Genomic DNA, 15,708 nt, shown 5'->3' with positions numbered 1-15,708 from the left:
AAAGAATGCTTTCAGCACCTTGTTGAATCAATGCCACGTAGAATTAAGGCAGTTCTGAAGGCGAAAGGGGGTCAAACACAGTATTAGTATGGTGTTCCTAATAATCCTTTAGGCGAGTGTATATATATATATATACACTGCCAGACAAAAGTTTGCTGTTTTGGAAGGAAATTTGTACTTTAATTCACCAAAATGGCATTCAGCTGATTGATTACAAGGGTAGTCAGGACATTACTGATGTAAAAAACAGCTCATCCTTGAAAGAATGAAAGCTATTAAATGCTTGAAATTGCCAAAAAACTGAAGATTTCATACAAAGATGTACACTACAGTCTTCAAAGACAAATGACAACTGGCTCTAATAAGGAAAGAGATGTGGAAGGTCACAACTAAACAAGAGGATAAGCACATCAGAGTCTCTGGTTTGAAAAATAGGCACCTCACATGTCCTCAGCTGACAGCTTCATTTAATTCTACCCGCTCAACTCCAGTTTCATGTACAACAGTAAAGAGAAGACTCAGGGGTGCAGGCCTTATGGGAAGAATTTCAAAGAAAAAGGCACTTTTGAAACAGAAACAGAAAAACAAAAAGAAAAGTTTAGAGTGGGAAAATAAACACAGACACTGGATAACAGATAATTGGAAAAGAGTGTTATGGATCTTAACCCCATTAAGGGGTTAATTTTATGGGATCAGCTAGACTGTAAGGTGTGTGAGAAGGTTTTGGAGTGATGGGTGCTGGAAATTGTGCCTGTCAAGATTTGATCAAAAATGTATTTTTCAAATAGCGTAGGTGCTGTTTTTTTTACATCAGCAATGTCCTGACTATACTTTGTGATCAGTTGAATGCCACTGGTGAATTACAGTGTCAATTTCCTTCTGAAACAGCAAAATCTGTAAATCTTTCCAAACATTTGGCCGCCAGTATGTATGAATATATATATTCATATATATATATACTGTATATAAAGTTCCTTTTTTATTCTCAGCAAGTTTAACAGTGTTTTACCTGTAAAGCACTTTGGTCATAAATAAATGTGTATTGTATTAATGTGTGCTTTACACTTGTCTCTTGGTTAACATAAAGGTGAGAGGTGGTGTCAACGGCCAGCTCTTCACCCTTTCCAATGCCGCCAACACTCAAACCATCACTGAGGGCATCACCCAGAGAGCCAGTGCAGAGGTGGTCTACCGATCCTTCTCCAGTATCCCCAATGAAATCTACTACTGGGTCCTGCCTGAGAATTTCAGAGGTGACAAGGTGAGAGCATTCCATATGATGTGGTTCCATGTTTGCACTTTGACCTGTGTCAAGTAATATGACATAGAAAGTGTAAGAATTAGGATCTTGTCTGACTGCCACATGTCATTGCACTGTTTTTTAAAATGTGTTTTGCTTTCCTGTGTAAAGATTTCAGCATATGGTGGAGAGCTGCAGTACAGGCTGCGTTATGAGCCGCAAGCACGTTCCCTGGTAATTGATGAACAGCCAGATGTGGTTCTCCAAGGCAACGGCATCTTCTTGGAGCATTATTCCCAGATCAAACCACTTCCTAGAGAACTAGCCACTATCACGGTGTCTTTTAGAGAGGTGTGTTTGCAGTATATATAAATATTATATATACACATATGAATAAACTATAATACGTATATAAATTATATTTTAGATATATATATTACAGAACATTTATTATAGCTGGTGTTCATGTAATCCACTTATTTCAGCCATTTTATTTCAACTCACTGCTTGTAATCCTCACAGGCTGCATGGAGACGGGCTGATGGACAGCCCTGTACCCGAGAGCACCTTCTGATGGCTCTGGCTGATGTCAGTGTCTTCATGATCAGAGCCACTTATGCAGACAATATGGCTGAGAGCAGGTATTTATGCTTTCCCATACACAATCTTTACACTTTGATTTTTGATGTCCTTCATGCACCCTCTAGATGGCATCACATTATCCTATTATATCTTATCTGTCCCTTAACTTTATTGATTTTTTGGTAAAAACTGTGAATTAGTGTTTAATCTAAATCTCTGTTGTTTAGTATCTCCAATATCCAAATGGACATTGCAGTGCCGCAATCTACAGGAAATGACAGGGCGCTGGAAGTGGAAGAGTGCGCCTGCCCTCAGGGATATACAGGACCTTCCTGCCAGGTATATATATTTAGGGCAAAATGACGGAACTGTCACTAGCACTGTAGAGACATTTCTATGATGTTACTAAATCTTATGTTTTTATGAATTACAAATTAGAATGGACAGTTCACATTACAGAACTATGCCTTGGGGGTGAACAATCCTTTTAAACATTTTGGTTTTCTGTGATGTTTTGAACATTGTTGCACATAATCTGCAGATTTAAACTGGTTGCCAAGTTAAAATTATGTAGCGGGCTGATAAAGATGAGGATTGTGAGAATGACTTGTGATATTTTTGGGTTGAAAAGTACATTCAATCAGTAATGTTTTTCATTGGACGTTGAAAAGTTGTTTATGAATTAACTCTTAAAAGAATTACATAGTATCTGTATTATTTCCAGCTGTTATTGCATATTTAAAACCTTAATTTGTCTTTAGAAACATGTTGCTAAAAAATGTAATTGATACGTTGTTTTTCTGGTGTGCCAGCAACAAATATCCTTGTTGTTGCGCCCTGCTCAAATAGCTTAACCTATGACACCAACATTCATTCTGTGCAAACATGTGTCTGCAAGTCAGTGCAAAACAACCACTTTTACCAGCTTACATGTTGGTCTGAAATTCTGATAACCTGTCAAGGTTTATAACAAGCCTTTTTTATTTTTCTTGATGTATAAATAGTTGTTATTAGCAACTCATGGAACATTTTATAGCGCTAAAGCTCTGTGTCAATTACTTTAAATTTGCTTTCAATAGCAAAGTTTGCAGAGTTGCACAGCATCAGCATACACACCTATCATATGAACCGAGTCACCTCTTACCTCCATTGTTTGCAGGATTGTGATGTTGGCTACACCCGTACACCTGGACTATATCTTGGCACCTGTGAGAAGTGTGACTGCCATGGGCATGCCAGTGGCTGTGATTCAGAGACAGGAGAGTGCCTGGTGAGTAAAAATGTCCATTGTAGTTGCTATGTATCCCTGTATATTATATGTAGTAATGATTAGGGGTGTAAATAGAAAGTTTCATCACAATACAATCTTATATTGATTCTCTTTGCCAGCGATCCGATGTTTGCCAATTCCTCAAAGTCTGCCACGGTGCGATTTCGATTCGATCCACGGACCTTCGATTGATCTTACAATATCATGTGCCTGTTTTGCACAACCAGTTACATTTATTGTCTCACAAATGCAACACAAATTTAATTTGAGTATTTTATTGAGCTCTCTGAAAAGTCCAAATCCAGTAGTCTTGTAATTGATACTGGTGCAAGGCAGGTGATTTCTCTTTCCCTCATCAATGCTGTTCAGAATGTCAGGGCTGTGTAGCCGTTTGGCATGGTTGAATTGCCCCAAAGTGCTTTAAAATAAAAATATATCATGTAGACAAGCATATTTAGTGCTTATAAAGCCAAATTAATATCATAAGGTTACTGCGTCGCCTGACGTAAATGCATACGGACATGTCTGGCATGAGAGTGTCAAAATAAAGGTGCATCTTAAAAAAATATACATTGACGTTTACACGTTGAATCAATGACATTGCATCGTTGTTTTTTGATTGATGGATTGTTACGCCCCTGGCAGTGATCGTGTATAGGATTTTTGTGCTGTCATTGCTGGTCCTAGATGATTGTTTTGGAAATGTATCTGGATCACTCTGTTCATTCTATTTTAGAATTGCTTGCATAACACAGTCGGACGTCATTGTGAAAATTGCCTCCCTGGTTTTTATGGAAATCCAAAGACTGGAGGTCCACAGGCATGTAGACCCTGTCCTTGTCTGGGACAGTTCAATAATCAGTGAGTTAGTTTTTTTCTATTTAAAATATATTTTTTACATATTAAAGGAATAATAGTCCCCCCAGTATGTACATTCTATCATCACCATCACCTGTCATCACCTTTATGCCATTCCAAACCTGTATGACTTTCTTTCTTCAGTGGAATACACAATTACATTTTTTTAAGAATTGTACCATTGAGAGCTAGGGTGGCAAGACTTTCTGTAAGTCCCATAATTCTGCAAACTGTGCAGACTTTCATCCAAGCTAATGTTCTTCTTCTGCAGAATAGCTACATCTTGTTTCTTGGACTCTGATGGACAGCCCATATGCAACTGTCCTTCTGGACACACTGGAAAACGCTGTGAAAGGTAAGTGTTGGTCCTCTGCTGTGGTCTGCCATAGAGGGTAAACCGATCATTCAGTAGGCTAGAGATGTTGGGCTGGCCACGCTGGTGATGGGGGTGATTGGCATCCCTTTTCTCCTGCAAGAAAGCATGTGTTTGTTGCATTGCAGTGTGTCTTCTACCATCTGTGATTGAATGGCTTTGTCAGTTGTTATGGGAGAAGCAAGGCTTGAATCAGTGCCACTGCAGCATTTTCAGATAACATAGGGTTGTAGAATAAAGGTTTTACTTCAGTGATCTTTACTGTGTGAGTAAAGTTCCAATATGGATTCTTTCTAGCTGTCAACAAGGCTGAGATCTGTTTTTGATTTTGTGATTGGTGCAAAAATGATTAGATTTGCATACTGTCACCTGTAACTTGTGTTGTACCATTTTTATGCTTAAACATTTTCTTATTCAAAGTTTTGTCTTGTTTTCCAATAAAAAAAATATCTAAAGATATATTTACTTGAAAAATCTAAATTGAGCTATTAAAATGAGCTATTTAGACTTGTTGTGAGTATATTTATCTTGAATTATTTTTATTTTTATAACCCCATTGGCAATTTTTCTTGTTTTTATTATTAAACTCTCAACTTAGTGAAGTATGCATAAAACAAAAACGCATGGGATACGAGGTAATTGCTAAGTTAATTGAAGATATCTTTTCTGTAAACTAGTTCTAATACTTTAATGCTAAATATGTACATATGTACATATATATATATATATATATATATATATATATATATATACTATATATATATATATATATATATATACATACACACTACCAGCCTAACGTTCTGAAACACTTCCTCATTCTTTATTATAATTTTTTTTTCTTCACATTTTAGAATAACAGTTAAGTCATCAAAACTGTGGAATAACATAAATGGAACTATGAGAATTATGTTGTGACTAAACAAAAGCCAAAATTAATAAAAACTGTGTTATATTTTAGCATCTTCAAAGTAGTCCTCCTTTGCCTAGATTTTGCAGACATGTACTCTTGACATTTTCTCAACCAACTTCTTGAGGTATCAGCCTGGGATGCTTTTTAAATAGTATTGAAGGAGTCCCCATCTATGTTGGGCACTTATTGGCTGCTTTTCTTTATTAATTGGTCCAAGTCATCAATTTCAAAAACTTTTTTTTAATTTTTTAATTTTTGTTTTATAATAAAATAAATTCATATGGTGGCATAATTATATTTTTGTCTACAAACATTATTTCAAATATTTAAGCATACGCCTTCAGATCAAAAGATTTTTAAGATCATGAGAAACATTTCAGTCAAGTGTTTCAAAACTTTTAACCTTTAGTGCATATATATAATGCTTAATGCTTATGCTTAAGTAAATTTATCTTGTTTTAGGCTGTTTGGATATTTTTAATTGTAAACAAGACAAAAATACTGAGTAAGAAAATTATTTCTTGCAGTGCACTTTAATCTTTTAAAGCCCTTGCTACATTTTATGCAACTTTCTTTTTCTTTTTTCAAACTCTGCCATTTAAACATTTGTGGGTTTCTAGAATTGTTTATGCCAGCCGCACACCTGGCCATAAACAAATTGGTGACATAATGAGGTGAATTATATTGGACTAGATTTTGGAATCTGGTTACTTGCTCGGAGGTCAAAAGCTTTTGGGTGTCTGGGTGAAAAATAGGTGGCTAATTTTGAAATATCTGGTACCAACAAACCCTGTCCCATCATGGCTCTCAGCATTTCGAACTGCGGAGACTCCTGCCTTGAAGGTTCGAGTGGTTTCCTCCCACCTTCATGTGATGACACTCTCTATCTTTGGCCTGGGAGAAAGAAAGTGCTGGATAGAAGCGAACATGAAGACATTAGAGAAGATAATACCTTGTGGCAGACGACCACTACACAATCAAGACCTGAAAGAACGACAAGATCGTTGCTGCCAACAAACATTCGAAGCTTAAGCCAACGTGGGACTCGTGGGCCCACTCTCTACACCCCCAGTCCAGAGGCTCGACAGCAGAGCTTCCAGCTTTTGCTGAGAATGCACACAAATCGCTTTAACCAACGCTTGAGTATGCTTGAGAGCAACACTCTGGACATGAAGGAGAGCCTTGAAAACATGAGGAAGCAGCAGAGTCATTTCAGCTCTCAACTGATGACAAAAATCAGTGCTCTGTCTCCAACAGACAGGATGGACAGAATCAATAATTTCACAAAGAAATACACTGACATTGAAACAAGACTGAGTCAACTAGAGCACAAGCTTGAGATACTGATTGATGGCTTCACTGTCCTGGCTCAAGAGCTCGACAAAGTCAAACGTCGCCAGAGAAGCAGAGAAGCTCCTTTGGTTGCTACCACGCTGTCTTCATCCTTGAGTACATCTACCAGCAGACCTCAGAGGGGGACAATACTCTCCAATACCCTAAACACTCCTCATACCATCCCCACAATGACAGTTGGACAGTCCCAAATCCCTGAAAGTTCAAACAAAATGCTAGTAAAGCCCTCAACCAAAATGATCCAATCAATAAGAAAAGACACTGAAAACCATTTCACCCCAAAGGCAGACAATAAACAACATGGCAAGTCCTCTAAGAGAGCAACAGTTTCCAAAAATATTCCCAACCATTCCATCAATACCACATTGGACTTTCCTTGGAAAGGAAGGCATACAGTCTCGGTCCCTTCCAATGAAACCCAACACATTCAGCAAAAAAGAAAGAAGGCATTAGTTAATGTTCCTCTTATTTCATGGGCAAGGAGTAACAAACTAAATATAACATCTGAAAAACATCACAGAAGTGGTCTAAGAGACAAGTCTACAGAGTCAAAGAGAACTCTAATGGTGACCAGGACACATAATCAACTGTCCAATTCACCTCCAAGGCTGCAGACAAAAGAGGAATCTGCAACTAAATTTCAGATTCCTGCTCCCTCTCATACAAAAATCCCTCGAGTAAAAGAATCAGCTAAACACCGATCTTCTCAGTCATCAAGCAAGCCTCAAAAAGAGACAAATAATCCTGCAAAAAAAACACACAAACCTAAGAAATCACAAAAATATGATTCAGTTTTAATACCATCTAAAACAGCCACAAACATATTGGTAACCAAGAACCCCTCTCATAGATTCCAAACAAATAGAAGACATTACAGTACAAGACCCTCCAAGGCAAATCAGTTAGGCCATCCTTCACTTGAAACTAGAGGCACCTCTAGATCCAAGCAACCTGAGAAAATGTTTGGCTACACAAGGGCCCCCAGTAAATCTGATGGCAAAACGAGATTACATTCACCTAAACCCAAAGTAAAGATAACTACTGCAAGAAAATCTACTCCAAGGAAGTCCTCTAAATCCTTAAATATTTTAGACCTATTCATGATAAACAACAGAGGCCAAAAGAAACGAAAAATGCCCAGACTAAAACAAGATGGAAACCTTCATATTGTTCTTGGAAGAGTGGCCATTCCCATCAAAATAATTCCTGATTACTAGATATGACATGGATTACAGTACCAGTTTATAATACCTTGGACCTGTGTATTTCTCTTTGATAGAAAGTATACAAAACGTATTGAATTATGTTGTTCCTAAAGAGAGTATGGTATGGTTTCATTTAAGTAAAAGCTTGGTTTTTGGACGGTATTCTAGGTTTTTTTAATGCAAGCTATGATGTGCAGAAAGAGAATTACATGTAATCATTTACCTCTTGTAAGCAAGTGTTTTGTACCAAACAAATGTAATGAACCTTCTCATTTCTAATTTCTATTTTTCGAATGATATTGTACTGCCAATTTAGTAAGGTTATTTAATGTAAAGCGCCAGTGTGTAATTTCTCCACCACCAGTGGCAACAAACAGAACTGCAAAAATATCAACTTCTCTGACCGGTTTAACTTTGAAAGAAATTGCACGCAGCAGCTTTAAGGAGTCCAACATTTCAAGTTCTTGAGTTATTTGTTATCTTTTTTTTATACTACTTTATGTTCTTTTGTAAGTGTGTACTGTATGTACCTACGTGTTCAGATATGACATTGTATAATTAATTATTACACACAATGGTGCTAAAAATGTAAAAAAAAAAAAAAAATGCATGTATTTTATCTTCATTTATCCATGCTACCTACTCCTAGTTTGATTTGTGAATTAAGTCCCCTAACTCCTCGATTTGCAAAAAAACATGACAAAAAGTTACAGAATATTGTTTTAGCGATATACATTTGTGAATGTACAGTACAATGACCTTGAAAAATATTGTCAATTGAGAGTGTATAAAAAACAAAAGTTGGAAAAGTTACATTAAATGTCATTGATATTCCATCATAGCTATGCATAAGATTTTATTTGGACTGCCTTGGAACCTCCAGTTATCAGGTAAGATTTTGAGACTAGTTTCAGCTTCCACAGGCTTTGGCATATGGTGTTTTACTAGCTTTGGCATTTAATTGGGTCATTGCAGGAGAATTCTGGTTGGCTTTGTTTCTCCTCTGTTCAAAGGAGATTCAAAAGAGAGATGGACTCAACATCATTTGGTTGATGAAAATTCCTGACTAGTTTATCCATCTCCTAATGTTGGCAGCATGCAAGATCTTATACCAGGGGCGGACTGGGAAGAGAAATCGGCCCGGGATTGTACATAGAAACTGAAATCTGGCCCAAATGTTGGGGGTGGGGGGGTTGATTACATGTCGCTGCCCCTTTCAGCATACCGTGGCGCCATTTTGTGGCCCGATCTGCATAACGTGGTGGCCCATTTCAGCTTATCGCGCCCTGCCCTTTGGGAACAGTCCCAGTTCTCCCAATGGCCAGTCCGCCCCTGTCTTACACTATGGATCCCCTGTTATATTTTGGCCTGATATTTGTCTTGAGGTGGCTATTAGGGGAAACTAATGACAGTGGTTTGTTTCTTTACTTTTTATTGGTAAATGATGAATGTGAATATGAATCTGGCATACGTACAATATCTGCTTGTACAAACACAGATGTTTAATGTTATTTGTTAATAAAGTGTCTATGTTTGTTGTTTGACAAAGGATATACTTGATATGAGGGTGTTTTGGTAGACTAAATGACCACAATTGTATTTACTGTCGATTATTAATTTTGTTTTTATAATCCAATTATCTGTATACAAATCAAAGTGTCTTTATTTTTTTAATATTTGTCTAAAGAATATTCAGACAGTCATATTTGAAGAAGCGGAGCACAGTAATCATTACCTCATAGGGATTATACTCACAGATCATAAAAGAGACACTGGTTCTTAATGTTCATGGCAGGCCCACTCATGTCTCTTTTGGTTCCTATTATGCTTTTATTTTTCCAGCTAGACATTTTAAAACAGTTTTTCTAAGGTGTTGGCTATTTTTCTTTAGATGTGCCCCTGGATATACTGGCAATCCCCAACTTGGACAAATATGCACTCAGGGTAACAATAATAATGGTAAGATTAACAACAAAAATGTTCCCTAACATTTATTCTTAAAATCAACAAAAATTAATAGAACGTAAATAAAAATACAACAAAAATATAAAAAGCTACTTTCCAAAACCTTTTTGATTTGTTTTACTTTCTGATAGTCTTTATCAATATTTTGTCTATTAAATATATATTAAAAATTACTGTGTTTACAGAATGCTCCCACTGCGACCATAGTGGTAGCGAGGGATGTAGTGCAACTGGAGCCTGTCGCTGCAAGGTAGGCAAAGAAAGGATTTTAAATGCACATGTTTGAATGAGTGGCATGTTATTTGCTTCACATTTACAAGAGTTACAGTGTTACAAATATTCTAATTGTTTGTATTCAGATGAATGTTGATGGTCCAACATGTTCCACCTGCAAGCAAGGGACCTTCCACCTCAGTCCTGCCAACAAAGATGGCTGCCTGTCTTGTTTCTGTATGGGTATAACGCAGCAGTGTTCCAGCTCCAGTCATAATAGAGATGTGGTAAGGCCTGCTGAATTAGGGGCCGCTCTATTAGATGCACATCTTTTGTTTTTTTTTTAGCATTTCATTTTTAAGGCACCGTGTCAATTTATTTTTAAAAATGTGTTTTGCAACCCTTGCTTTCTGTTGCTTTCAACTATGCTGTGTCTTAGTCCCCTTAGACGACTTTCATTACCACTCTGGATAGTTCTTTTCATCAGCTTGTGTGTTTGTTTACATATGTTTATTTTCTTCTTTTTTTCTTAAGGTGTCCACCAGCTTTGCACCAGGAAACTATCAAGGCTTTGCTCTTGTGAATCGCCAACGCACCAACCGCATTGACAGTGGCTTCTCTGTAGAGCTCTCTACAGAGGGAACCCAACTCTCCTACACAAACTTTGACTACATTGGACAGGAGCCCCACTACTGGCAATTACCCAACGCCTACCAGGGAGACAAGGTAGAGTTGGCAGCATTATTTATCACCTTTACAAGCCTTAGTGTATGTTTGTCTACATGCTATTGTGAAGCTACCTCTCTCTCACCTTGAATACTCTGCAAACTCATTCTTCTCTGCAAATAAATACTTCCAGAACTTCTTTTCTTCCCTAAATTGGCTTAGTCAACACTTGGTTCATAATGGTTCAGAGTGTACACAAAACCCTGTATACAGTAAGGCTTATGGTAGTATCAACAAATTCAGGTTGATAAGTAAATATGTTTTTTGGATAGTCTTAGTTGTACTTAAGTATTTTTTATTTATTATGTTGTTTTACATGTGATGGACTGAATTAAGTTTTTCTGAATCTTATTCACTCTTTTTAGAAGGGTTACTCTGCTCGGATTAGACGAGCACATGAGGTAATGCAAATGCATGTGCAGGTTCTGCTATTATTCTGATCATGTTTTAGGAGAATGCCCCCTATATAGTGTGTTTCTGTCATTTTTGTAGAATTATTCTGATGCTTGATTTGGTCACATCTGGGCATTGTTCTTTTTAGAATGTTCTGGATCCATTGCTTCTTATTTTCTCATGTTATGAGTTCAGTTTCTTTGTTTGAAACAACACTTTGAAATGTTATTTTTTTTGCATGGGACTTCTTGGTGAATGCATTTAATTTTTAAAACAGTTAAAGCTATAGTTCACCCAAAAATGAAAATTCTCATAATTTACTCACCCCCATGCCATCCCAGATGTGTATGGCTTACTTTCTTCTGCAAACCACATGCAAAGATTTTTTAGAAGAATATCTCAGCTCTGTTGGTCCATTTAATGCAAGTGAATGGTGGCCAGAACTTTTAAGGTACAAAAAGCACAAAGGCAGCAGAAAAGTAATCCATGGGATCCAGGGGTTAAATCTTTGTTTTATGAAGCGATATGTTTTTGGCGACTCTAATTCTTCATACATGTCGCCACTTTCTGAGCAGGTAGGAGAATTTGTAATAAAAAAGGGCTTGCATATTGATTTTATTAACATTTTGAGAGAATGTTTCATTTTTGGGTTAACTGTACCATTAGTTCTTGTACTTTCAGACTAAGATTTAAATAATTTAGCCAATTGTAAGTATAATAGAGTGCAGTGGTTCTCAACTGGTCCCAAACTGACCCAGAAATTATTTGCAAGCAAGGGTGGTACTAGGATTTTATCTTTTTTCAGGGGTTAGCTTGATCTTGTTTTGCCATTTGTCTGGGGGCATCAGAATTTCTTTGGGGGGGGGCAGATTTGTTTATTTTTGTCCAATAAACAACTGAAGCAAAACTAGTTGAGAACCACTTATATAGTGGTATGGTCAGTAGTTTATAATCTGGTATAAACTCTAAATTCTATGGAATACAAGCAGTATAAATCATACAGAGTTCTTTGTAGTGTTCACAGAAGTTTCTCATTGATCTTGCTTTATTCACAAAATTAGAGAGACTCCACATGGATAGAGGAACAGCTGAGAAAGGATGCCACTGTATGGCAGTTAATGGGTGATATGGGTAAAGACCCTTCAAGATCCAAAAGAGCCTTTGAGGTATTAGTTCAGTTAAATTGTTGATTCTCACCACTGACTTGAATCCCATAGTCACATTTAACAGTGTTAAACCTTCCCATTTGACAACTGATGGATGCTTCTTTAGTAACTAAATGTACTTTTAGAAAATTAATCTCAAAGCACAAAACCTCTTTAATCTTCCCACTTTTATAATACACTGACTGCTGGAGAGTTTGACCTGAAAGTTAAACATTGGAAAACTGACAAATGGCTGATCTGCCAAAAGAATCGGCAAAGGTTAACAGGAACATCCTTAAAACTTTCAGCAAACAAACATCTCCATCCATTAACTCCACTTGTAGAAGACTGACACAATGTAAAGGTCCTTTGAATGAAAACAACACCCTGATGGAAAGAACTGTGAAAGGCCATTAAGGCTTAAAGGCTAATTACTTTCCTGTTTAACTGCATGTAAAATACAACTCCACTAGTATGAACACTTGAGGTGAGAGCATACGTGGTAACCTGATGCTTGCTTTGATTTCCTGAGCAACACCCTGCATGCATTAAATAAACTTTTTGGCTGCTTGTCCCATTCATTCCTCACAACTCAAAGGATAGTTCACCCAAAAATGAAAGTTCTGTCAGTTATTTACCCTCATGTCATTCCAAAACCGAATGCAGTTAACAACTCACAGGTTTGGAATGACATGTAGGTGAGTAAATAATGACAGAATTTTCTTTCAGGGTGAACTGTCCCTTTTGTCTTGGAACACCACCTGTCTTTCCATTCTCTTTTTTGAGTCATTATATTTCCCTATCCATCCATCACTAGCACCCTGCTGATGAAGTACGCAAACTTGATGATGAAATCTGGGCTATCATCTCTAATTACTCTAATGGGCAGGGCTCACACTTCCCTTCTTCATTCTCTCAAACCTCATCCTCCCACACTTCATTTGGTGCCCAGAGTTCTCCATCTCAGTCAAGTGTGCGTGCCCCTTCCTTCCATTCTGGTTTAACTTCCTCTTTAAGGGACTCAGCTGACTCAGACCAGTCCTTCCACCTTGACTCCACTCAGGTTGTGTATGCTCTCACCAGTGAATCTCACAATGGTTCATGTTAGGTTTACACCAGAGACTGTGTTTTAGTCATTTTCCTGAATTTTAAAAACATTGATGTATAATTCAAAATGCTTTCTGTAAAAATAAGGCATTTGGTCTTTTGCGTCTCCCTAATTCAGAAACATTCCTACAGTTCATTATACTAATTAGAAGTTGTTGTTTTTTTGCAGGGGGGATAAGAGATTCCAAGAGTAGTTTAGTGGAATCATTTATCCAATATTGTACAATAAATTTGGTCACTAGATTCACAATGCAAAAGTAAAAGAAAAAAGAAAAGGCCAAGAACCCGCAACACATTGCTTGGTACGACTAAAAAAGCTCTAGCCACAGAAGTTCTTGAGACAGTTACAATATTTTAGTGAACAATATTTTTTACTAAACAATGACATGCTACACTTAAGTTTCTTATAGATGCAATCATTAAACGTTGAATTTGATTAAATAAGTGAGTATAGAACTTATCAGTTTAACCAGATTTTTTTTTTTCAGTTGTCAATCATTTCAGGCCATGTCCACACTAATACATTTTCGATTGAAAACGTAGATCCCGTACGACTCAGTACACTTCACAGTAGTGCTAATGCATATGGGGAGTGTCCTTCCACCAGACCTAGTTGAAACCTCTCTACAATAATGCCAATATTTTAGTATTGTCTATGGTGTTTGAGCCCCCGCCTTTTCAGGGGCGAAGCTGTCTGCTATAAAAGCAGTTGCACAAACTCCATTCCTCCAGAATTTTCTTCCTTCAAGACAGCGATTCATCTCTTGTCTTGATGCCGTCTACTGCTTTACTGTCGACTACACGAGTCACGGGCGTACTCTTCACCGCAACGTGAAGTCTCTCCACTTCGCTGCAGTGTTCCGGCGAACATCACTATGCCTCGCCGCTTGACGCTTCGCTGGTGAACGGGCGCTTCAACATCCTGATTCCCCGCGGCGCTTCGGCAGGCGTTGTGTATCCTTCGGGTCTTTTTAAAGATGTCGTTCCGAAAGTGTTCCTTGTGCAAGAGGCACATCCTGCCGTCAGATCAGCATGAGAACTGCATTCGCTGTCTGGGCCGCGCCCACTCAGAGTCAGCTCACTGCGAGAGCATGAGTCTCAAGATGCTGCGCCCTCGTTCTGAGGGACGAATCAGCCTTCCTCCCCTTCCGCCAGCGAGGGCGAGGAGTGTGTACGCACCACTTACAATGAGATGCTTATTGCCCTTTCAAGGGCAGCTGAAGTGCTCTATCGAGTGGTCTCCTCCAGAGGAACCTACACATTCTCATCTTGAAGAATGGTTCCTGCAGTCCGGATGCCGTCAAGCGACCGCATCCCATAGATCTGCCCCGTTGTTCTTTCATCTTTCTAAGCCGTGATGACTAATGTCCGTACTGGCTGGAAGAGCATACTCAGTGGCGGGCCAAACTGGTTCAGCACTCCACACGATGATGTTGCTCTAAGTTTTCCAAGCTAAGCTTCTGAAACAAATGGATGTCCAGACTATGATCCAGAGACATTCAAAGAGCTCCACACCACTACGGACACTGCACATGTCATTGGCAAGTCAATGAGCAACCTGATGTTTTTGGATCATCACATCTGGCTGACTCTCACGGAAATGCATGACACAGGGAAAGCCACTCTATTTGATGCTCCTGTGTCTCCAGCCAGCCTTTTCAGAGGCTCTGTGAATAGAATTGCTGAGCGCTACATCATGACTCAGCAACACTCACAGGCTATGAGACATTTTATGCCAAAACGGAGCAGTACTTCATCACAATCGGTTCGCTCCCGCTCTGTCTCGGTCCAGCGCCCAGCTAAAAGCCCCACACCTTCCCCACTGCTGTTTGTCGGAAAGGAATATTGTTGTTCAATATGTTGTTTTCTGTGTCTCACATTAATCACATGCAATAAAGTTGCCACATTATGCACAACCGCTTCCCAACGATGAGTGGTGCATTATATACATCAGGCATGAACATACAAAGGTTGCAAAAAGAGTACAACACTCAGTAAGTGCTTTCCCACTCCAAAGCCCACACATTATGCATAACCGCTTCCCAATGGTGAGCGGCGCATTATATCATGTATGAACATACATTGCAAAAAGATTACAGGACTCATTGCACATGCACAAGACTCTCACACTTTTTCAATAAAGAACATTCTCTCTTCAAAGCCTAACATTATGTGCAACTGCTTCCCAATGGTGAGCGGCTCATTTTATAATGTTATGAACATACCAAATTGCCCTCTGTCTCATTACGAGGATGTGTGGCGAGCTCTTACTGACATTCCTATTTGCATGTCAGCCACTCTAACTAAAGGTCTTCTGTCTGAAAACACGCTGGTGTTACTAGCCAAAATACACATATCTTCTCAT

The 15,708-nt window shown here is 38.3% G+C and overlaps 1 protein-coding gene across 2 annotated transcripts in view; it reads left to right on the top strand.

The window, feature by feature from the left end:
- LOC127628510 (basement membrane-specific heparan sulfate proteoglycan core protein-like) overlaps positions 1-15,708 on the top strand; it is a 175,261-nt gene that overhangs the window by 84,318 nt on the left and 75,235 nt on the right. For both annotated transcript variants that reach the window (XM_052105297.1, XM_052105298.1), the window contains exons 24-34: positions 1,088-1,261; positions 1,412-1,591; positions 1,763-1,881; positions 2,050-2,161; positions 2,982-3,092; positions 3,829-3,953; positions 4,222-4,305; positions 9,686-9,753; positions 9,945-10,009; positions 10,119-10,259; positions 10,507-10,698. In XM_052105297.1, the coding sequence (XP_051961257.1) occupies positions 1,088-1,261; positions 1,412-1,591; positions 1,763-1,881; positions 2,050-2,161; positions 2,982-3,092; positions 3,829-3,953; positions 4,222-4,305; positions 9,686-9,753; positions 9,945-10,009; positions 10,119-10,259; positions 10,507-10,698 (1,371 nt within the window). The remainder of the gene's footprint in view (positions 1-1,087; positions 1,262-1,411; positions 1,592-1,762; positions 1,882-2,049; positions 2,162-2,981; positions 3,093-3,828; positions 3,954-4,221; positions 4,306-9,685; positions 9,754-9,944; positions 10,010-10,118; positions 10,260-10,506; positions 10,699-15,708) is intronic.

The sequence above is a fragment of the Xyrauchen texanus genome, chromosome 35, assembly GCF_025860055.1.
Source record: "Xyrauchen texanus isolate HMW12.3.18 chromosome 35, RBS_HiC_50CHRs, whole genome shotgun sequence".
Lineage (NCBI taxonomy): Eukaryota > Metazoa > Chordata > Actinopteri > Cypriniformes > Catostomidae > Xyrauchen > Xyrauchen texanus.
Note: the sequence above shows the minus strand (reverse complement) of the source record. Positions and strands in the feature narration are given on the sequence as shown.